This window comes from Anabas testudineus, chromosome 24 (assembly GCF_900324465.2).
Source record: "Anabas testudineus chromosome 24, fAnaTes1.2, whole genome shotgun sequence".
Taxonomy (NCBI): domain Eukaryota; kingdom Metazoa; phylum Chordata; class Actinopteri; order Anabantiformes; family Anabantidae; genus Anabas; species Anabas testudineus.
The window spans coordinates 17,224,523-17,247,338 of NC_046632.1; the positions used below are offsets into that span (position 1 = coordinate 17,224,523).

The 22,816-nt window shown below is 39.3% G+C and overlaps 3 protein-coding genes and 1 non-coding gene across 9 annotated transcripts in view; 2 read left to right on the top strand and 2 right to left on the bottom strand.

Moving 5' to 3' along the window:
- The window catches only part of angel2 (angel homolog 2 (Drosophila)), an 18,079-nt gene extending 16,350 nt beyond the window's left edge, over positions 1-1,729 (top strand). For 3 of the 4 annotated variants that reach the window (XM_026342018.1, XM_026342020.1, XM_026342021.1), the window contains 2 exons: positions 624-753; positions 1,216-1,729. In XM_026342018.1, coding sequence (XP_026197803.1) covers positions 624-753; positions 1,216-1,492 — 407 coding nt within the window. In that variant the 3' untranslated portion in view covers positions 1,493-1,729. Of the gene's footprint in view, positions 1-623 lie in introns of all 4 variants that reach the window. The other variant, XM_026342023.1, reaches the window with a different exon arrangement.
- The window catches only part of vash2 (vasohibin 2), a 22,921-nt gene extending 5,468 nt beyond the window's left edge, over positions 1-17,453 (bottom strand). Inside the window, exons 1-8 of one of the 3 annotated variants that reach the window (XM_026342024.1) lie at positions 17,284-17,453; positions 15,758-16,197; positions 8,952-9,040; positions 8,650-8,706; positions 8,265-8,339; positions 4,766-5,003; positions 4,541-4,684; positions 1,743-1,861 (exon numbers count right to left, since the gene is read on the bottom strand). In XM_026342024.1, coding sequence (XP_026197809.1) covers positions 1,743-1,861; positions 4,541-4,684; positions 4,766-5,003; positions 8,265-8,339; positions 8,650-8,706; positions 8,952-9,040; positions 15,758-16,078 — 1,043 coding nt within the window. In that variant the 5' untranslated portion in view covers positions 16,079-16,197; positions 17,284-17,453. Of the gene's footprint in view, positions 1-1,742; positions 1,862-4,540; positions 4,685-4,765; positions 5,004-8,264; positions 8,340-8,649; positions 8,707-8,951; positions 9,041-15,757; positions 16,198-16,791; positions 16,907-17,182; positions 17,249-17,283 lie in introns of those variants that run through there. The other 2 variants (XM_026342026.1, XM_026342025.1) reach the window with 2 other exon arrangements.
- On the top strand, positions 7,484-7,556 carry trnat-ugu. Its single transcript has one exon. It is a non-coding gene; the product is annotated as a tRNA-Thr (tRNA).
- Positions 17,454-17,904: 451 nt separating the features above from the next.
- LOC113149040 lies at positions 17,905-20,833 on the bottom strand. The gene is made up of 7 exons (XM_026340866.1): positions 20,701-20,833; positions 20,190-20,519; positions 19,790-20,077; positions 19,602-19,688; positions 19,489-19,517; positions 18,938-19,006; positions 17,905-18,678 (listed from the first exon to the last, which is right to left on the bottom strand). The coding sequence occupies exons 1-7, from the start codon at positions 20,759-20,761 to the stop codon at positions 18,574-18,576; spliced, it is 969 nt and encodes a 322-aa protein (XP_026196651.1). The 5' UTR covers positions 20,762-20,833; the 3' UTR covers positions 17,905-18,573.
- Between the last annotated feature and the right edge of the window lie 1,983 nt (positions 20,834-22,816).

The following is a 22,816-nucleotide window of genomic DNA, read 5'->3' on the forward strand; positions in this document are numbered from 1 at the left end:
GTGTGTTGTTGTTGTTGTTGTTGTTGTTGTTGTTGTTTTAAACTATAACATGAGAAATTTGTACAATCAACTAGCTAAATATCTGTTTTAGAATTTCAATGTAAGTTTACAAGGATGAATGAAGAACTGTGTTTTTCTATTGGCTCCTAGTGTTTTTATGTATAATCCAAAGCACTTTGAATTGTCTTGTTGCTGAAAGGTTCAAAGACATCTGTCACGCCTGGGAGAACTCTACATCCATTCTATTAAGCAGAGCAGCAGGGTCTCCTGTCACATTATTCTGTTCCTGAGATTTTCATTACTAAATATGTTAGTTTGCCACAATGAACAGGTTTATAATGAGTCTGTGATGTAACAGTCAGTTAATTGACTAAACATATTACTAATAAGGAATAGACTCATCTCATCTGTAGTTAAACTGCATTTGGTGTTTGATCTGTTGTCTTGCATGATCTAGTAATTGTTAACATTAATTTGATTTTGCTGACAAAAAGTCTAAATGTGTTATTTTTGTGTTTTTGTTATTTTGTTATTGTTTTTAAGAAAAGTCCACGTCTAATGGAAAACCCAGGAATGTCAGTAATTCTGGTGCAGTGTGTTGTGTGTTTGTGGTGACTTTGCAGTATGGCTGGGCTGCAGCTGCCTTCCACGTCAGATTGTGTTACATCCCGCCACACAGCTGTCAGCGCACGCAAACACACTCATCATCCTGCATGTGCATGTGTCAAGTTTCCCTGCCATGAAATTGAAGTGGTGAGTCACCCTGTTTTTAAGATCTGCTAACCCCAAAAGAATTTCATCCAGCAGGGTTTAAATGATGAGTTTAAGGCTATTTTCACATGTGAACTCCAGACAGTATCCACATGCTCGCTGGGAATTCTACTGATAATTATCTGCTGTATTCACACATGGACTCGTTGGTCATTACTTTGACATTTGCTAGAGAGTGGTAGGATAACAAAGGACAGCTCCTTTGTGTCTAGAGAAGTTCAGGGTGCCAGTTCATGACTGAAAACGCAACAAAACAAAAATAATGTCTAATGTTTTGATGCTAATCAAAACGAATCTCCTTACAATTCATATCTTTAGTTATGTTCATGGCCACTTAGCAAAACAGCTTTAAATGGACAGATTTCTAATTAGAGTTCAGTTCTCCTCTTCTATATAAAGATGTCTAACAGCAGTGTCTGTGGTCTCACCCTACATCTCACACAGGAAGAGAGGCAATCTGCTGTTGACTGTTTCACATACAGATCACAATAGAAACGCTTTGTCATCTGAACAAGGACTCATCTGCCTGGTGATAATGCTGAACTGTCGGCAGCAAAGACACAAGCACAGGCTCTTCAGTGTCAGCTGTAGGGTGAGATTAGAGCCTGTGAGTAGTTCTGTCGCTGTTTGTCAAGCACCACACACACACACACACACAAATGGGGTTGTAACCATCAAGATGTCAGAACAATGTATTCCCTGGAGACAAATTTTAATGTGACACACCAACTCACTAATGCATCATCACATTCAGTCTAAATTGTCCTTGACCTTAAGCGCCGAGCCACGAATAGATCGAGGGAGAAGAGAGGAGGAAGTACCACACAAAGGCTGCTAAATACCAGCAGTCACCATTCAAAAGCTGTCAAGTTGAGAAACCTTCTCTAGTCTAAAAATCTGATCAGCTGCTATAAATGTGAAAACGACCCCACACACCATAGTCTTCTGCAAGTTTGATGCAAAACACTTACGATTTGTCTCTGCGGTGTGTGAAGCGTTGCTGGGGGCTGCTCTGGCGTCGCCGTGGTGATAAAGATTTCCCCCGGCTCCGCTCCTTGATCGGCGACTGGGCACTGGATGATTTTAGTATCTAAAGAAAGAAGAAAAACGCACACCAATCAATGACAGACGATATAATGCTGCTCACCGCTTTCGTTTTACAACACTTTTTCACAATTGAGAACTTTCAAACTGTGCAACCCTCAGGAGAAAGAAGATGAGATAAGCCAAACAGCACAAAACAGCCGACAAAGTTTGATAATATCAGAGTTACATTGAGCAGAACCCATAATATGCTACAAATATTACAGTTAAAGCTTCTCCATGTATTGGTATGTAAGTTTGGATATTTTGTCTGCCCTCTAGTGGACAACATGATCCCTCTTAATTTAGCATTTTTTTTTTTATTACTGAATAATTGTATAGTCTACAAATTGTCAAACTGCCTGTTCAACAGTCCAATACCCAACGCTGCTCAGTTTACAGTAACATAAAACAGAAAAATAGTAAATTATTAGTGTGACAATTTACTATTATAAAGTTGACTTCACATTAAGGACGCATGCTGGTTTTCCATTTACACCCTGATTCACAATGCCAATGTACCACTAAACTCCTTCAAGCATTTCAATGTACGGAAACTGCGCTAAAATAACAGCCACTGCTGCCAATTCAGCTATGGGGGAGAAAGTGCATCTATGATAAATGGGACTTCAAAACCAATCCAGCTGTCTACATCCATGTGTGTAAGTTTGTCTGACAATGTTTTTTATCTCTCTTAATCTAAAAACTGCAGTGACTGATGAATCATGCAGAAACATTTACAAATGAGGCATTGTGTGCGAGTGTGTGCGTTGGACAGCTATTTGAAGCTATCATTAAGAAGTCAGTGGGAGAATAAAACTGCAGGATGAACATAGATGGCATATTGTCTGGAAAAAGAAAGTCAGGAAGTTGATATTTCACAGCTGGTCGTGTTTATCATGTGGTTCTGAAAGATATACGGGTCATTATGTGTGTGTCTGTGTTTTTCCTACCTAACATGTCCTACAGCCTTTTTGTTAAAGGACCAAGCAGATAAAAGTAAAATTCCACTGCTTTCAACTCCTGTTTAAATAATGCAGTCCTGTTTGTCTTCAGTCTTCAGTAGATGTCTTTGGATTAGCTCTTAGCTTTCTACTTGTTCTGCATAGGTCTTTACTTTAAATGTAAATATAATCTATATTTATACACAATTTGTCATATTTTATAATGTTATGTGTAAAAAATAAATACAAATGTATCTACTGCATTAAAATGGGTTCTTCATGTTCCAAACAGACATTTAGGTCGTGAATATCCCTGCCGTACTTTACAAAAATGAATTCCACAGCCACTAACCATAACCTTGGCATAAACCTCACTCTAACTGTAACGCTCAGAGAACCAGTGAAAAACTTTCTCACTGTCTAAACTCAAACTGACTCCATACAAAGAGCTATAAGAGCACACGCATAGTTCACATTCTCTGAGGTACAGCATAGATTACACTGATGTCCCATAAACCACTACACAGCTGACGAGCCTGACAGTAGGATGGCATTTGTGTGTGTGTGAGTGTGACAGCTGCAAACTCACTGACCTACAAACAGTCTCTTGCTGACATGCAGTGTCACTAATGTCCAACACTGGCATCTTATAAGCAACAACACACAGACTCATACACCACCTTTTAACAGTATTGCTTCTGCTAAAGGAAAATATTAAAATGCAAAAAGGAAAAATATAACCACTGAAAATTACAAACAAAACCTGAGGGGATTCATAAAACATTTAACCTCAAACAACCCACTTCTTTGTGTGTCTCCCTCTCTCCGTCTCACACATTCCTTCCTTCTCCATCATGCCCTAAATAATTCCTGGCAGTTTATATTCCATGTTCAGTCCAGAAGAAACTACATCCCTCTCTGGCTTCGTGGGAAACAATTAACAAAGGTGTTTCCTCTGTTCAGATTCAGAAAAGGAAAAATGCACGATTTTTTTTTCTTTTCTTCAAATGCTGAGTTTAGATGAAGAAGACCAGGAGTTCTACCTTCAACCTATAGTTTATCTAAAGAGAGACACTGACATAATAAATCAGACTAAGCCAAGACTAATAAAATTAAAGATGATACATAACAATACTTTACAAAAAGCAAAAGTAATGTAAGCTGCAATTTTGCTACAGTAGTGCAGACGAAGGCAGGAAAACCATGGCACTGTGTACAAAATCGTGCCATCTTGGTAGAATATTTAAAAAACAGCAGCATATATTAGTTAAATTTGCTCAATTCAGGCTTCAGGAGGCAGCATATAATTCATCTGACCATAAACAGTAACTGCTTTTTGTGAACATATTAATGGAAGCAAGGCTTCACTTTTTCAAAGGTCACATTCGGTGTGCTTGATCTAATTTTGGGAGACATTTTGGTCTCTTCAAATGAATTTTTGTTCAACTATGAAAAAAACCTGTTTGTCTTGTTTTTTTTTTTTTGTTTGTTTTTTTTTTATAATACCACTAATTATTTTCATTTTATGTTAACTTTAGTATGATTTTATATAACCACCAAATGAAACATTTCCACACTCCAGTCCTCTGAATTTCTAGATTATCTGCAGAACAAAGTGCTATTTATGTAGGTTTCTATTCATTTCATGTTTATGAATAGTAGAGCTTAGTTGCCTTTGACACTACTTTTCCAATCTGATTAAAACTGGTGGGTGGAGATCCATGTGTGCATGTAGCACGTACCTTCATTCTCATGTCCCTGCCATGTTTCTCCAGCTCCTTCCTCATCTCCTGAGCTCCCAGTCGGGCAGCATTCAGCACCAAATGCTTCCACTCGATTGGTTGGAAAACGTGGGGGTCGTGAGGCACGTATAGGCCGATCTTCACCTGCAGGAAGTGGAGAAAGTGACGCACCTGATTCCATCAATACAACCTGCTGTAATTCTCATCCTTTATCCACTCTCTTACCTTTTTCAGAGTGTGTTGGTATCTCTTATAGGAGCTCTCGAACTCTGCCACCAGTTCTCCCAGTGTGCGGTGTGTCAGCGGTTTGTCCATCAGGTCCTGGCGACGGCTCATACCCAGAGATCCATAGCGGCCATTGCAGTAGACGCCCAGCACAACATGATGGAAGCAGTGGCCTGAGAACTGAGTCTTAAAGCTGATGGGAAAACGCTCAAGAGACGTCAGGCCATTGGTTAAGTAGCTGGTGAACACACTGGAGTCAAGGAAGGATCTGGAGGTTGTCCCCTCCCCCCACTGGTGCTGTCTAAAAGGTTGTATTTGAACCAGTTCATACTTGAAGCCTGTATTCATTAGATGAACAAATGAAAGCCCCACTGACTGCACCACTGGAGCTCAACATTGACTACAAGCTGAAAAAAGTACAACTGAGTACAAACCTGAGAATATTTGTTTGGATTTTCACAGCAGAGGCAGCACAGCAGCTTGAGTCATGTGAAATTAGATTCAGTCTGACTCTCAAAAGGCCAATACTACGAAAATGCCACAGGATAAACAATGAGTCTGAGACTGCCAGAGTTTGTGTTTGTGTATCTCCTGCTGATTCGTTGTTGTGTTTTGTTCCTATTCAATTAAAGAAGATAGAAACAGATTAGCTATCTGACACCATCTGCAACCTGATGCGAGACACTGTGTTTGGAAGCCTCAGCCTCCTGGTAAATTAAGGTGTCCTCTTAGCTTCCCCTACTCCTTTAACTTTCCTTTCTCTCTCCTTCTTGTCTGTACCGTTATCCTTAATATTTTTCATTTATATAATATACTTTATTTAGAAGTTTTTTGTTCTTATTCTTGACTTGAATTCCCTTCTGTGATGGCACTGGTCCCGTAAAATACCAATATAAACAGAAAGATAACCCCTTCTTTGGGTTAATAACCCTTCATGTGGTCGTTTTTCTAATGTAGAAATTCTAAAAATGTGCAGTAAAACAGACATGAACTAAATAAGATCTATATTAAGTCAGCTGTCACGCTGTGGGCTGCACAACTTCAACACTGACACTGATCCAACTGCAGCAATCTGTGCAACACATTCACATACACAAACACACAGATCTGGACGTTGTCTTTGTCAGCTAGCAGCAGCCAACCATCTGCTCTGTTTACCACAGAGGACCGTCACTGGTTAAACAGCCTGTCACACAAGGCCATCTCCACAACTAGACCACTGAACACACAGTTGATATTTTGGTGTGTATGTCTCTATAGAATTGGGAACTCTGCAATAGCAAAGCAGAACAGGCACCTGAACTTGTCTGACCTAGTGAATGAAGAAACCAACACCAAACCATGGACTTTCATGTTTTTTCTGTTTGCCAATTTATTTCTAGTTTAGTGTAATCAGGATCTTCATCCAGTTTATTTCCTTTCTCACACACAAACACTCATCTACTGAAAAGTTAAAGATGGTTATTAATATGGACACAAGTATGTGGCTGCTTTACTTACTTACTTTAGGCTTCTCAATTCCAGCTGAGGGACATCTTGATGCTACAGTGCTGAATATTTGAGACAATGAACAGTGTGCTTCCAGCTTTGTGGAGTACACTGGGAAAAGACCCTTCTTTTATTAAAATGACAATAACGTGAAGCAAAAAGCCCCCATCCAACACCCTGGGATGAACTTAACATCTTCCTAATGCTTTCATAGATTAATTTAGAGCTAATCCCTACAAGTTCCTAGTACAACAATCACATATAGGTATAATGCTCATGTGTCCACATACTCTGTATTCTGTTTTACAGTCTTTAAATGTTCTGCATGTTAAATGCTTTATGTAGTCTTTATATATTAACTTGATTTCTGCCTTATTCTGCCAAACACTAGTGAGAGATGGCTAATACAATGAGGCACAGAGTCAGAAGCAAACACAGTCAACACAAACCCAGAGCGGCTGTGACCCAAGACAAACTCTGAATATCCTGGAGGGAGTTCAGATCACTGTTAACAAGGAAGGAAAGCAACCAGTGGCTGACTAGACAGACAGCTCCAACTGCCACAAGCTACAACAACAGGGGCTATTCATCCCTATCCCTCTCTCACTTCTCTATCTTAGATTTTTTCTGTGCATCTCCCAGCTTCTCTTAGTCTATAGTGTTAATTACTCACTGTAGAACCCAGTACAGAATACAACTACTCTGAGTGACTAGATAACAACTAGAAAGAGCAGTTGGCTAGATAGCACAGTACTAAGATTGCCGCCCTGAGTTGCAGGAGACCAGAGTTCAAATCCTGGCAAGGGGGAGCCAGGCCAGGTGGGAGATATCATTATCCCCACATTCTTTTGGGGGGTGGCAGTAGTTGGTTGGTTGGATTGGTTAGTGGTTCTATTTCTAACTACCTGGTGAGGAGTCCTTGGACAAGAAACCCTGCAGTAGCACCAATATGTACTGTCAGACAGCTCCCTGAGGGGGATCAATAAAGTATTATCTAACTAGAAGGAGAGAAGTTATCTATTATAAATAATTAGTCACTCAGAAGTTTTTGTAGTTTTTGTATTCTGTAATAAAGTATTTCCAAATCCAAAAATACTAATCACTGGTTAGTTAATAACTGGTTAGATTGGTAGGACATTATCCTAACAATAGCAGGTATGTCACCTGGGTGTGTCCTCTGCAGCTGGTAACGTGTTTAAATGTTTGTCATTCACCTGACCTCACAGGTAAGGCCTCATAGCTCAGTGGTTAGAGCACTGGTCTTGTAAACCAGGGGTCGCGAGTTCAATTCTCGCTGGGGCCTACCTTCCTTTTATTGATTTGACCCCAGGGCACAGCGAAAGGTGATACTCCACACACATAAACTACCTCTTAGCAACAGGAACACAAACAAATGTGACTTTGTTAAAAGAGCACCTCCTAATAGAACATCACTAACAATAATAGTCTTAATTCTTCCTCACGCTCTCAAACTACATATTAATGCCTTTCCATCTTGGAATTGGTATTGTGGGTAATTTGTGGGTATGACATTTCACCTTTGTACCACAAAAGCTACAACAATAAATTGTGTTGCACTGACACAATATATTGATTGTATTTTTCTTTTTCAGGCTAACTAGTTTTAAAAGAATAATCAGTCACAACACTAACATCAACATGGTCTTTGTATAATCTGAGTTTCTAATTTTAACATAAGGCTGAAAAATGTGTGTTGAAAAAATACAATAGAAAATTGGTTTCTCAAACTTAATAATGAATCTTTTGCCAAACGTACACACTGCAGCTTTAAAATTTAAGCTCTGCTGGATGATACTAAGCTTGTGAGTGTGTGTATGGTGGGGGTCAAACTTTGAAGTCGGCTTGTTGCCAAGCAACACTGCTCAGTAATAGCTGGAAAGAGTGGTGGTGGTGGTGGTGGGGCGTTACGACATTTGAGCAACATGTCTCATTGATTTCACCCAGAGAAAAACCAACCCTGTGCGTGGTGTGTGCGTTCAGGAAGGGATACATTCCCAAGATGACAGCTTCAAGGCATTTGATTGGCAAAGACTCCCTGATCATCTCTCTTGCTGTCTCCATTAACCTAAAGGAGAGAGAGAGGAGGAGACAAAGAGGGTGAAGTGGAAGGATGAGGATTAGTAGGAGGCAAAAGGGGGAAGAGGTGAAAACAGAAGAGGAGCAGCAGGATGAAAGTGTGTCAAGAGAAAAAGGAATAAGGGAGAATACGAGGAAACAAGAGCAAGAGGGGTAAAAGAGAGGGTGAGCGAGGAAAAGAAGAAGGATGCAGATATTGCATTGTTATTTTCAAAGTCGTTGTTCCAATTTTGAAAGTCTGTGTGTATTGTTGTAAAATTATTACAATCACGTCATCTTCAAAGCTGCCGTCCACTTACCCACACAGTGGACGGCTCTTCTTGATTTCAAAGAACTGGGTTCCTGTGTGGTTGTATCTGATAGAAATGTTAGGGACCACAGAATATTTGCAGTAGTTTTCATTGTTGGATACCTGTCCCTACACAGTGCTCATGAAGTTGGCAACATGTTGGTCTCTTGATAATCCTTTAAATGTCTGGGGAAACGTCAAAAGTTTTAAGACACAAAGAAAACTAACTTCAGTCAATGGAATAATCATGAACAAATACTTTGTCGCGGCACCATGTGCTGTCATGCATGCTGTGCTCATGTTAAAGGATACTGCAGAGCCTTCATGTAGTTCTGGATGGCCACCAGCCAGTCTGGCACCGACATGGACGGTTTGAAGTTTGGGACTGAAGGAACAGGATGCTGGAGAAAGAGAAAGAAAGATAAAGAGAGCGTGTGAGAGAGAGTTTACACATTGTTTCCAGCAAATCAACATGTGGTAACGTTCAAAGCCCCCAAACCACCTGCCACCACCATAAAAATCTGTTTTCTCAATGTCCCATGACTCATTATAGCTCAGACTGGCTGCTGGAAGATATTTACACTAGCATTGCATCAATTCTTTATACTACCCTTAAATTAAAACAGATTCTGGTACAGATGCAAATAAATGTAAATGTGGACCAATACTCAATATTTAACTTAATGAATGTTAACATATGTTTAAATGTGAAGATTAGCAGGTCATTTAATATTCAGATATATATATTTTTTAAATACAACATGTAGGTAAAAGCACATTAGTACAGTTGCCACTGCTGACACTGGTGACAGCTGTGGGTAGCAGTCTTAACAGGACAAAAAACAAACAAAATATATGACACAATAAGAACCAGTCATTACCCAGATGTTGGGGTTATGTGCTGGCCACCTTAGGCCAAAGGGCTACAGGCAGCCTTTTTCTGTGCTGAAAATGAAACTGTTTCTGCAGCTATTTCACCTCAACACGACTCATTTCAGGAAACAGAGGTCACAGATATGTTTTTATAAAATGATATGACTCAGACCAAAATACAAACCAACACTTCCTCTGACACACTTATATGCCGTGTGTGTGCAGGAAGGGTGAAACATAGCACAAGCCCTATCATTTCCTGTGGATTTCTGCTTTCGTGCTTGTTTACTGCAGAAACAGAGTGCTGAGGAAGAAGACAGCAGCACAACATGGAGGGTGACCACTGATACATGTTACGATATTCTCCCTCAACTTGCTTCCCTTTAAAAAGATACTGAAGAAGAAACAATGTGAGAGGGGACACCTAGTTACATTTACCCCTGACAAAACACAACATGTATAAATAACACAGCAGAAAGCAGATCAAATTGTCAGTCTTTGAGTACAACACTGGAAACCCTTCTCATCCTTTTATTTATCAGACCTATCAACAGCCACACAGCTCACAAACCAGTCTGCCTGCCAGTCAAGACCAGTTAATAGCAGGTTTTACTGCCACATAATCTCTAATGTAGTAAAATCCTCACTAAGGCGTTTATACACTGGCTGCCTTGGCTGGCAACCACACATGCTAAAGCTGCTTTCTGCTGGGTCAGGGAGTGAGATGAGTGGTTATCCGTCACTTTTACCATCCCTTTTATCATCTTCCTTTCGTCTGTTACTAAGGAATCCCAGTTAGGCCTGTCATACTTTTGCTGCTGCATCTTGTCCAGTGCAAAACGTCTATGCAAAAAGGCCTGAATATGATGTATGTGGGTAGCTGTCTTTCTATGTATCTGCCATATTTTCCAGTTTTAAATAGTTTATTTCAGCACCAAAGAGAGAAGGAGAGAGGAGGCCATGAGATGTCGACATGTGGTGATGGTTTTTCAAGAGGCCACTCCAAATTAAAGTTGCGCAACTGGTTCACTTTGACAATACTTTTGCAAATCAGGTCACCAAGGTCATCCCCTTGATTGGTGCTTCTGGGAACATTGTGGATGTCCCACCTCACCTGCCTCAACTGGCTCAAAGTTAAGGTGAAAATGCTCCAAGGTTTAAGACGACACCATAAAGGCTGTAAATGAAGATTACCAAGCAGAAAAATGCTTTTTTTTTTGGTAGTATTTTTGAATAACCGACTCACAGAATGCAAAAGTAAACTGAGGTTGGTGGAGATTATTTGAAGAAAAGAGTTAATACAGTGGAAAAGGAGTTTTGGGGTTATCTCTTTAATTTCTATTAAAGCTAATGGACCTCTGGAGCTCAATGACAATGAGGTCATCTGTCCCACCCCCACCTCAAACGTCCCTTTTTGTTTTTTTCTTTCCACTTCCCGTCTCGCTCTTATCTCTCACCTCTCTTACAGTCACAGCCCTTCCTTATCTGCATCACCATCACTTACTTCAGCTAACCTGACCTGACCTGCAGCAGAACAAGATCAGAGGAAGTGACAGGTTATCTGTCATTTTAGGGAACCATCATCACAACTTCACTGTTGTGATCACACATGTCCACACAGAACAACAAGTTCTACACCGTGGACTGAATTAATGTAGAAGAATAACACAAAGACAAAACATGATACTGTATCTTATTATATGTCTTGCAACATTATCTTTACTTATGTCAAAATCACTCTTTGTGGCAATAGTCTTTGGTCATTTGGTCACACTCTTCCACATGGTACCATGAGCAACACGAATAAACACGGGGGTTAGTGAACGGCGTAATTACAAACAAGGGAAGGAACACAAAAAGCCAAGACAAAACAAGAAGCTGATACCTAAAAGGCAAGCTACATCTGTTTTGTGGATGTGGTTTGGAACCAGAAAACCATACTTACTTACATACATACAAAGGATGTTGGTCCCAAAAACCGAGTGAAACACCAAAACCTCTTAACACCTACGCATGAATGTTGTCAAAGAGTACAGAGAGAGTCTATGAATAAGAACCACGAAAGTGCTCAAAACAAATGCCATACTGAAAAGACTTTCGCCTGTATCACACAATTAACGACTAAAAAAGATAGGAAGAGATAAGAATGAAAAGAATGAAAAAACAGGGCTTCAAAAACCATGACTGGATACCAGTTAAATGCAAATGGAGTTTAAGTGACGAACATACTTATCATTTGGGTATTATCAATGAATGAGCACATCAGGTGTAAATACCACTGAAGTGAAGAGATACTGCTTTGCTCTTTGCACATTACAAATGAAAACAACTAAACAAGATGGAGAGCTAGAGAAAACAATTTCCTGCTGTCAAGATATCTTTAGAGCGGTGCATCCTGAGGAATGCCTTTGTCTCTTTGCGTGTGTGTAGACAGAAAAGAAGCTGAAAAACAAGGGATTAAGAAAAGTCTCAACATGAATCTCCTCAATTCCTGCAATCATCACTTTTTATATGGTTTTAAAAAGTTTGATGACAGCCTTCTCCACAGCACTTTCATTACTGTTTAGCTTTGCCTTGTATCTTCTGGTGGACTACAGTAATGACACCTTCTTGAAGATTATTGCTGTAGTCTGTAATTCACAGCCTCAGAGCATCTGTCTAGACTAATCCACACTGGCAGTCACCCAGAAGATTCAATCCAAAACATGCCATTTCTCCAAAATGACATGAACCTCTGCAGACAAAGACAAGATTATTTCAGCAGCCCTAAATTCATCTGGACCCTGAGATTAATCATGTACCTTTGTCATTTTGATCATACTCAATAATATGCTCAATAGAAATAATGAAATAATAACTAATAATATATGTAATGTTGTCACACTTGCAATGCATCAACACTTCTTATTGCAGTTCTTTGTTACTGTGTGTGCAGCTGCATATGCTAAAATACTTAAAGTTAATAGTTAAAGTTAATACTATCCACAATAAAGATCAAATGCCACAGAAACATTTCACTCCAGAACTATAGCAATTTAACAATGGATAATGGAAATGAGAAATCTCTCATCCTCGCATTGAATGATGTTGAAAACATCTGCTGTACAGCTAGTTTGGTTCCTGCTCCTGTCCACTGCCCATGCAAAGGTTAACATGTAGAAAACAACAACACACTAATGGCTAACCAATTTCAACATGACATGTTTTGCTTCTGGGGAATACCAATGTTTAATTTCGAACTAAGGCATTGACCAAATGAAAAGTGAAAATAGTAAATGACCGAAAGGACCTTGGTTTGCAACTTCTATTTTACAATGGTTCTCAATAGTCATTACAATAAAGACTTTTTTTCTAATTCTGTTAACAGAGCTTTGAGAGACCTTTGCTCAGACGAGATCAAGCCAGTTTTGTTTCCCATTAAAGGTCCTTTAGGTTGTCCAGTTGGTATCCAGAGATTATCCACTACCCAGATTGTATTAGAGGGATTATTTGATTCCTGTGCCAAAACCTCTATTCTGTTAACGAGGGCATGGAGAGTGGCAACGTGTACTCTGGTCACAGACGATAATACAGAATGTAAAAGAAGGTGCCACATGTTGCATTTTGAAAGCAACCAACAATACACATTCTTATCTGTGTCCCCCACAAACTGACTTGGTGGATGATAACGTTCTCACCACTGGTATAATTTATTTAGGGTAACACTATAACGTCTATCATTTAATTTTAGATTATTGTTAGATGTTATCAACAACACAATTCTGATAAATGGAAGTTCATTTTACATTTCACAGAATATAAACCTGCCTTCCCTCTCTAAAGGTACTTAACCTAATGGGTCAGTGTATCAGTCACTGCAGCTGTGGTAACCACCTGCTTCACACCTTACACACACAAACAGGATCAGGTTGCATTTCAACAATACTGCAACATAAACCAATGAACACCTCAGGTACATCAATCATAAAGTACACACTGGTGTCTTCGCTAAGTAAGTGAAACAAAACTACATGTTTGCATACAGGATAATCCTTTACTTAAAGAAACTAGGTAATATATCAAGACATAAATTAGAAAAAAACACTCCTTAATGAGTTGATTTTATTAAGTTAAGTTTCAGTCTTTCGCTTCACATGCTCATGTGCCCTTGTATTTCTGAAAGGATGGTCTGTTGATATTAGTGGGAGGGTTCACTTGTGTGCAGTTTTTCTGCTTTGGTGTTTGCTTGCTTGCACATGTTTGCTTCCTCCTACCTTCCTTCTGTCCACAACAACAGCACAATATATTGGCACTGCCAGCCAACCAGGTCACTAATGACCATATGGCCAATTAGTAGAGCTAAACAACAACCAAATTCCTTCTACTGAGCGTGGAACACAACAAGCATTCATCCAAATCACTGACAGAAAACCTATGATGAAATCTGGGCAGAAAGCCTCAGGAACAACAAACAGTAGCAACAAACAAAAATGTGGATAGTGTTTGAGACTTGCAGTTTCTCCCAGCCCTAAGAGCCAGCAGTACATCTGGATGTCTTTTCTATTGCTACACAAAGAATGCTGCCATTTAATTGGAAAATAAAAAAGGAAAGGCACTATTACTACCATTAGTGCTGATGATGTTGTTGTTGTTGTTGTTGTTGCTACTACACTGCTGAACTTGACACTGTCAAGTGTCAAGTTTAATGGGGATTTGCAACATTTACTTATTTATTAATAAATTGTTTGTCTTTCTTATTAGGACTTTCCTCTGTCAAATAACATTTAGCAAAAAATGTTCATTGTAATTTCGCAGGACCCCTGATTCATATGTCTCTTCATGTGTCGACTGAACCACAGAACAATGATATCATAGGTTTAGCTCGGTGGTTTAAGCCCATAGCTAGGACTGCAGCTCTGCTTCCACCTGTTCATATCAAAGTGTCCTTGGCAAGACACTGAACCCCAGGTTGCCCCAGCATCTTATATGACAGCTGCACTGTCATTGATGTGCCTTGATTCAATGGGTTATTCCTATTAGGGCTTGAAATGATTTTTGCTAAGCTTTCACTAGTTTTGATATGACACAAGAAGACATTCAGCATTTTCCCAAACTACAGCCAGTTTATGATGTGTGTATATTTGGCATGTGTATGAGTCAAGAGTCACTGTGAGCCAAACACACTGTGACATATCCAAAAAGCAGAAATAACTTCACTTGACAGGTATTGCGCCCCAATTTAGCCCTGCTGTTGTCATGGAAATGTGATGCATTTGTGTGCGTCAGTATGAGTGTACACCTGAGAGTGTGTGTCTGTGAAAACGAGTGTGCTGACATTAACACCTAATTTGTGAACTCAAACACGTCTGTACATTATGTCTTGTAAAAACTGTGAGAGACAAAATCTGATGCCAGGACTTTTCTCAACCACTAACCACAACTGTCATAAAGATAACAGAGAAAGAAAATAATATTTAATTCATTCCATTAACAATATGTTGCCAATACCACGCACGTTTGATAAGGACAGCTCTTGCTGCATAAAAAAACTCTCACACCAATTATTCCTGTCTTGTGAGAACAGAACTCAAATCTTCTAAAAACTGCAAACATTTAGATTGCTCCAGAGGGGCCCATGAAGAATCCCTTGAAGAAAATCCATTACACCACTGCACAACCTAACTAACATATTACTGCTGTCATTTGAAGACCTCAGTTATGCAGTCATGTTGACCTTTCACACGTCTTACCTTCCTTAGCAACATGAATAGCCAAATAATTGCATGCTCCTATATTTGGAATTTAATAATTTAACAAACACAAGGACAATCAAAATGCTGGAACATACCCCAACTAGCCTCTTTCTACTGTTAAATAACAACAGTAATTTCCTTTTGAATCAGTCTACTGACTCACTCAAACCAGATGTCTGGATGCTAGAAAATATAGTTTCAGCATGTGTTGTTTAAAAATAGACTTGCAGGGAAATGAGGCAACATCAGCTGTCTACTGTTGTAAACTAAACTTTCATTACGTTAGATTTCTCTTGGGTAAATAATCAATAAAACCACAAACAGAAGTGTAAAATGTTGATCAGAAGTAACAAGGTGACAAAGTTTGATATACAGTATCTAATAGAGGATTGACAAAGACTCCTCATTTTCCTATCACACCACTGTAGCAGTGTGTGTTGGCAGGAATTTAGTTGCCGTTATTTAATTTACAACTTCAAATCCTAAGGGATCAGTCAATCACAGCTGGCTTACCTTGGGAAGGTATGCAGCGTTTCGTATCCTGTCCACCATCTCCTGACCCTCAGGGTGCACAGCAGCTACATGGGACCACATCCTCTCCCAGGTGACACTCTCGATGGGAAAACCGCTCCGATTAACATAAAAAAGAACCCCTCCGTCCTTCTCCTCTTCCTCCCCAGGAGAGTGGGAACTGTTGTTTGGGGGAGAAGCAGAAGACTCCTCCTGGGTGCTGCAGCGGAGGAGGCAGTGTGAGCTGGTGCTCTTAGACCGGCCATACCTGCTCAGCTTGGCCGGAGAGGTGCCGGCTCGGCTCGGGGAGTTGGGACCGGTCATTGATCCCAGGAGGGCCAGGAGGAGGAAGAGGAAAGGTCAGGGCAGGAAATCCTCCTCCAGCTACAAGAGCTTCCTCTTAGTCAGCGTTGAACAGTACATGTTCATGTCCCAGGGCAAACCTGACAGGGGCAAAGAAGCAAAAAACTTCCTTACCAGATCACATTTAGCATTCTTAAATCAGACTTGCAAAGCAGGAATAGATAATAAATTCCTGTTTTTCTAAACATTGTTGCCATAAAGCTACAGTAGTGTTTGTAGAAGGAGCTACCCAACAGTAAACACTAAGCCCTTCCCTATTTTGGAAGAGGAATGATAGTGCTGCAGGAGTATGTAGCCTTGACTACATGACTACAAATCAATATAAGGAGGCAAAATCCTCAACAAAAGTAATAACAGTGCATTGTTCAAAAGTTATTTACCGGAAATATCACAATAAACCACAATACATTCAAGACAATGTGTTGAGTGATAGACAAAATGATGCTAAACATAATGAAATCCACATTAATATATAGCAAAGGTGCAAAATTCACGGTGCAGTACGACGTGTACGCTCCTAGTGATGATAAAAGACCCCAGACAACGACAAACAGGCAACAGAGGCACAAGTTCAAGTCGATGTGAGATGTTGTTGTTCTGGTGTCTCTGCAGAAACCGTTAGTAAACCAACCGTATTTTACACAGGGGCTCCGATTTCAGAAAAAACGACTGACCCGGTGGTTTTATAGGCAACTGCCTCGAAAAACGCAGTGAGAGAGAATGGGTCCCATTCATAACAGGGTGTCGATGTCCAGCACACGCCGCTCGGTCCTGTTTTGGTTCGACGCTTTGTAACTTCACCTCTTTTTTAGCATGTGTCAAGCTAACAGCTAGTAGCCGTGGGGCAGGAAATGCAGTGGGCTCCACTTCAAAGTAAAAGCAGTACGTTTGTTCGTCTTACGTGGCGACGTGCAGTATGACTATAACGAATGGCTGCGGTATAACAACAAGTCAATGACGTCTGTGTTTGTGAATATTTTAGAGCACGAGCAGACGCGTTGTCTTGATAGCTTTTATCAAACAAATCCCATTTTCATCAGCGTTTGAATATTTTGAAAGTCTCACCCGGAAGTCCAGTTGTTAGCTAGCTAGCTGACACCGCTATCTTCGGTCTCACAGCACTGCGGGGGCCGGAGCCTCCCACCACCCAAGTCCCTGAAAATTACCTCCTCTGCGCATTCCTCTTCGTCTGCAGCACGTCTGGCGCCTCGGTACCAACTACCTCTTCAAGAAATCGGACCTCATGTTGATAAAAACGGGCTCTTCAGTCCGTTCCATGATTAAATCACCTGGATCAAACGGTCCCTTCAGCCGCTGCCTCCTGCTCTCCGGTCGCTCTCCGGTGCTCGGATCCCCGGCAGCCTTCTGCGGCTTCTCATTGGTCGAGCCAACAAAGAGGGGCGGGCCGGAGAGTGCGCTCTTCCATATTTGGAAACGACGGCGCTCTCTGATTGGTGGATCTTGACGGACGAAGGCGTCAACAAGTGATCCGCTGCAACAAATGGGATTTTATTCTTATTCTTATTGCAACTGTTGAATTAACATGTTAATGTTTTAATGAGCTCAACAAGGTTAAAAAGGAAGATGTTAATTAAACATACACAACAGGATTATTCTTACTAAAATCATATATGCACAAATGTCACAAATAACAATTTAATTTTTTATTAAAACACTGATGTTGTGAATCAGTGTGGTTGGAAATAATAATGACTTCCTGATATTATAAATGGACACTGTGTCGTTCTGGTGCATTTAAAACAGCAACAGAGAAAACATGCACAAAAAGGGTTAACAATAAATTAGAATAGCTTTTAATTATTGAAATGGCACCCAATATCACATTCATTACAGAAAAATAAAATGCTTAAGAACAAGTTCATTAAGAGATATGTATGACTTTTATATGTTACAAGAAGTCATTTGAAAATAGGTTATACGCTTACATTGTGATAGTAGCTTGACTTACTACTCCCTCTTCTGGACAAAAAGCTTTTTTACAGCAAAACCATAATGAAAAGTGAAAACCATTAATAACAACAATGCACCAACATAAATAAAGACATTTAAAAATGGATGCAGTTTTGCAGCAGTATGCAGTGCAATGCTGCACCCAACGCTGTGGAGCATGAGGATAAACCCTTAAATATACTCTTTTAAATACAGTACAAAGGTACAAATGAGATACTTGATAACTTGTTTTCACATCAGAAGCATCAGCTATTGAATTAAATTATAAAACTAGAATAAAACAAAAACTGAACACAATACAATTCTGCAGCTCCACAAAGTTCATGTTTCAAAATGATCAGTTGAATCACCTCTCTGACAAAACTAACATTATCACAATCATGAAGGGAGGGTTAACTGTAGGACTAAATGAGAAGACAAGCTTGGTTTGAGTTAATGTGTAACTAATAAATGGTTTACTGCAGTATTTGTAGGTATTTATTTAGTTAGTTGATGGTTGAATAGATGTTGTTGGGATCAGTGAAGAGTCCAGTAGAAGAAGAGGGAGCTTTCACAGTGCTGTAGGTCACTGAGTCGTCACCATCTTGAACCTAAAGAACATTGCAATGCATGTATTACCAAACAGGACGTTACATATATTACATACATTACATACATTTCATAATGTAGTTCACCGTAGCATAGCACTGGGATCAAAGATAAAATAGTGCAATTCAGCCTCCAACACCACTTTAACGTGACACAATTCTAAATAATGAAATATACTAAAACCAAAATAAACCAAAAACAACGCCTCATGTCATATTATCATAATTTAATATAGAGGTTTACCATATTTTAACAGCTTACCCAGATTTCACCAGTAGTATTCTTGGTGTATCTGATGGAGGCGTAGGAAACTCCATCATCAGGATTAGGCTACACAGTGGACACAACACAGGGATTGTTCAGTAGTATGTGGATTTACACGGACTCACTTTTAACCTATTTTTCTATTTTAGTCTAATTTTAAATTTACATATTTATGTCTTATTGGTTACATGCCTTAGTTTCTTTCAGGATGTTGATTCAAAGATACAGAATCAACCCGTATAGTCGTCTTTTACATTTTCACATTTCTTATACTGTTTTTAAACTTACTGCTCTAAAACTCACAGGTTCACACTAAGGACTTTGCTTAATTCTGCTAACTCATTTGTGATGTAGTTGCATCAGTGTCCTCACTCTTCTACTTCTGTTGCAAAGGGACATTTTGCTCAAGAGACTTTACTACTTCAAAACCAAACAGTATGTCCTATGCTGCATTTCAAACTTGCTGGAAAAGCACCCACTGCGAACACGGCTTTGATTTGTAAAGTCAGTGTTGTATGAATATTTGTTTATTCAATTCAAAAACCTACCATGTTTTCATCTGTCTGTAAACTGTTCCCTGAAAAATCAAGAAGAGAGACCCTTATTTAGCGTGCACCCTGAAAATTCAGACAATCAATGATGCAGGTGTAAATGTTCCCACTTTTATTTATATTCCATCCAATGAACGCTACAGCAGTAATTAAAAGTGCTGCTGAACCCACAGCAACAATAACACGGCACCTCCAATCTACAGATAGAATACAAAGATTAAATGAGTTTGCAATTCTTTGAAAACTTACACTTGAGTTTAAATTTATTCACATCAGGATCAGTTCATCATATTCCCACCTGTTTTCTCACTTGAGGACTGAGAGCTGAAGGTAAACTGCTGCACTGCTCTAGTGTAACTATCTGTCACATTACACTTGAGTAAGTTATCCTTCATCGACATGTGCATGACATGCGAAGTTTCAAAGGTCATGCTGGACGAGCAGGTAGACTGTTGCGTTTCCGTCTCAATGTGTTCTTTATCCACTTCTTCATCTCTTAACAGCCACTTCACTTTGTGTCTGCAGTCTCCATACGTCCGAACAGAGCAGTTTAACGTCACATTGCCAAGTTTTTCATGCTTAGTCACTGATCAAGACGGAAAAGTTTTGATGGAAAGTTACGTCAGTAAAATGAAGTGAACAAGTGTCATCGGTTTTGTTTCATTTTGCTCTAAAAAGATTATGAAAGCATTACTCACAGTTAATGACAGACAAAAAAACCACTGAGTTTTGGCCTTGTTGCAGTCCTGTTTTGTTGTGCTCTCTGCAGCTGTACTCACCAACATCCTTCACTGTGACCTTCTTTATAACCAGTGAACAGTTCTCTGTTACACTCAGTCTGTTCAATTTATCTGCAGTAATCTTAGTTTTATCAATCTGGCCAGATTTAACCAGCTTTACTGTTTTTATGTTACTATACATCCAGGTAGTGTTGTCACATTTATACAGATTGTCTTTCATATTTTCACAAGGCAACGTGACATCACCTCCATCTCTGACAATGAAGGACAGACGGTGTTGATCAGTTGCTGTTAACGAAATAAGAGAGTTAAACGGCTTAAAGTAAGAATGTGGTGATAACATGTCCATTCAGTGGTTAGTCAGACAGTTAGTCTTTAAAATAACTAGATACAAACATGATTTTCAGGAAGAAACTGAATAGATAAATAAATAGATAATACAAATCTTAAATAGCAGTAGTATCCTCACCTGTGAACTGAAGCACCAGCGTCAGATGTAAAGCTATTTGAATCCATCTGAGTTCAACCATTGTTCTTAATCCGTATCTCTTCTTACTTTTCTACCTCTACTTCCTAAACGTGTCTAACTAATGAACAAGTTCTCCTAAACTAAATGTAATATCTAGTATGTACAGTACTTCCTGTGATTTCTGTGTGTCAGTTCCTCATTGTGACATTTTTCTCTTTTGTCATTTGCTGTTTTAATGAGGACATTATAGTAAATGAGTCAACCGTGAACACCCTGCCATGAGGTGCTGTGTGTTTGAGCTGCTTCAGTTGGAACAGTTAACAGCTTTGAATTAAGACACTTCACACTGAAGATGTTAAATATTATGTATTCAGTTGAAATAAAGGTGAAAAATCTCACATGCTTTGCTATAAAAAACTTTCCTGTGGGGACATTTATATGAAACTGAACAGATATAACAGGTGCAGTATGTGTGTTTCTGTATGTTTTAGGTTTATGCATAAGACCAACTGGTGTATTTGACTTTAAGGAGGTCGTTCCTAAAAAGGAAGTCAGTCAGTTGAATAAAGTGGAGGGGATAGGATCTAGAGAACAGGTGGAGGGATGGTTTAAATGGAGGAGGGTGGATGCATCATCCTCTGTCAGAGTGTCAAACGAGGCGAGTGATGTGCTGTTGATGAGTTTAGTACCATGTTTCTGTACAATAAGAGAACTGGGAGCTGATGGCTGCCAGAGAAGTGAAGAATATGAATGTTTGGTTATCACCTCTACATTGTGTTAGTTAATCTACTTCACCCCCTGCTGGTAAAAAACTGTATTTAACACCAATAAATCCTTGAATGTTTTTATAATAATAATAATAATAATAATAATAATAATAATAATAATAATAATAATAATAATAATAATCTGGTGTCTAGTTTCTTCTTTGTTGATTTAGTTGATGGCAGCATTGATGGGCTTGCGCTCAGTGTTTCTGTAGATGTGAAGAGCACAATACTAATTCACCAAAAGGTTTTTCTTGTCTTTAACATCACCAGTATGACCAAGCAGACTCCCCAGTGCTGATCTTCTTGGGGAAACTGATGAAGGTGTAGGAAGACTATCTTCAGGACCAGTCTGCAAAGTGATGACAGCTTTAACAAAGATGACCAGCACCTATACATCCGTTTTATTGTAGCCTGTTGTGTGTAGTGCAGTTGCATCGTTTTCTTTTCTTTGTTTTACTCTTTCTTGAATAGGAAGTGACGACTCAGGGCGTTAAGAGTTGTTTTATTTTAGAGACAATATTCTAAAATTTCATCTTTGTGACGGGTTGTAGTGTGTAAAGTCCTGCCAGGTTCCTGCAGTGGAAAGAGAAGAGACAGAGACAAAGAGAGTTTAGGTTCCAGTGAAAACTGCAGTTTATCAGAAAATCCTGTTGCTGAGCTTTGTTTTCACCTGTATTTCTCTTTCGGGCCTGAGGGTTGAAGAGAAAGAGCTGCACTTCACTTCTGTAACCATCTGTCCCCTCTCACTTCAGCAAGTCACACTTCTTTATATTGTAAATGAAATGTGAAGGTCACACTATCTGATTAGTCAGACTGTGATGTCTTCACGTCCTTCTTGTTTTTATCCACTTTATCTGCAAACAGCCACTTCACTTTGTGTCTGCACTTCTCAGTTTGACAATGACGGACACAAAAGCTTCTGCAGCTACGTAGAAAACAGAAAAGAATAATCGAAACACAACGACTTGTTAGTGAGAGGAGGATTTTAGAAACATCAAATGATCACAAATCATGTAATCATCCACTAAACCCACTATGTTAAAAATCAACAGCAGACTGTCATGTTAGTAACTTTACTGAAATAAAGTGTTGCAGTGTTTTGCCAGTTATATACTGTATGTTCTCTGTATTTCATAACCTGCTGTTTGAATCAGTGTTATCAGTATAAACGACTATTTAATCAATTCAAATCCAGACATTGTGCTTCTCTGTTTCTCTTAATCTCACTCTGTCAACAGTCAACTTACTAACAATGACACCTTCTTTCCTTTTCCTTATTTAATCTAAGGTAGAACACGTCAAGTGTTTCCCTTCCTTCTTTAATATATAAACCAGTCAACATTCAA

Coding starts and splice junctions, on each gene's coding strand:
- LOC113149040 (XM_026340866.1), bottom strand. CDS start 20,761: ATGGTTGAACTCAGATGGATTCAAATAGCTTTACATCTGACGCTGGTG. Junction 20,520..20,700: donor GCTGGTGCTTCAGTTCACAG/GTGAGGATACTA, acceptor TTTCGTTAACAG/CAACTGATCAACACCGTCTG. Junction 19,518..19,601: donor TGGATGGAATATAAATAAAA/GTGGGAACATTT, acceptor TTGATTTTTCAG/GGAACAGTTTACAGACAGAT.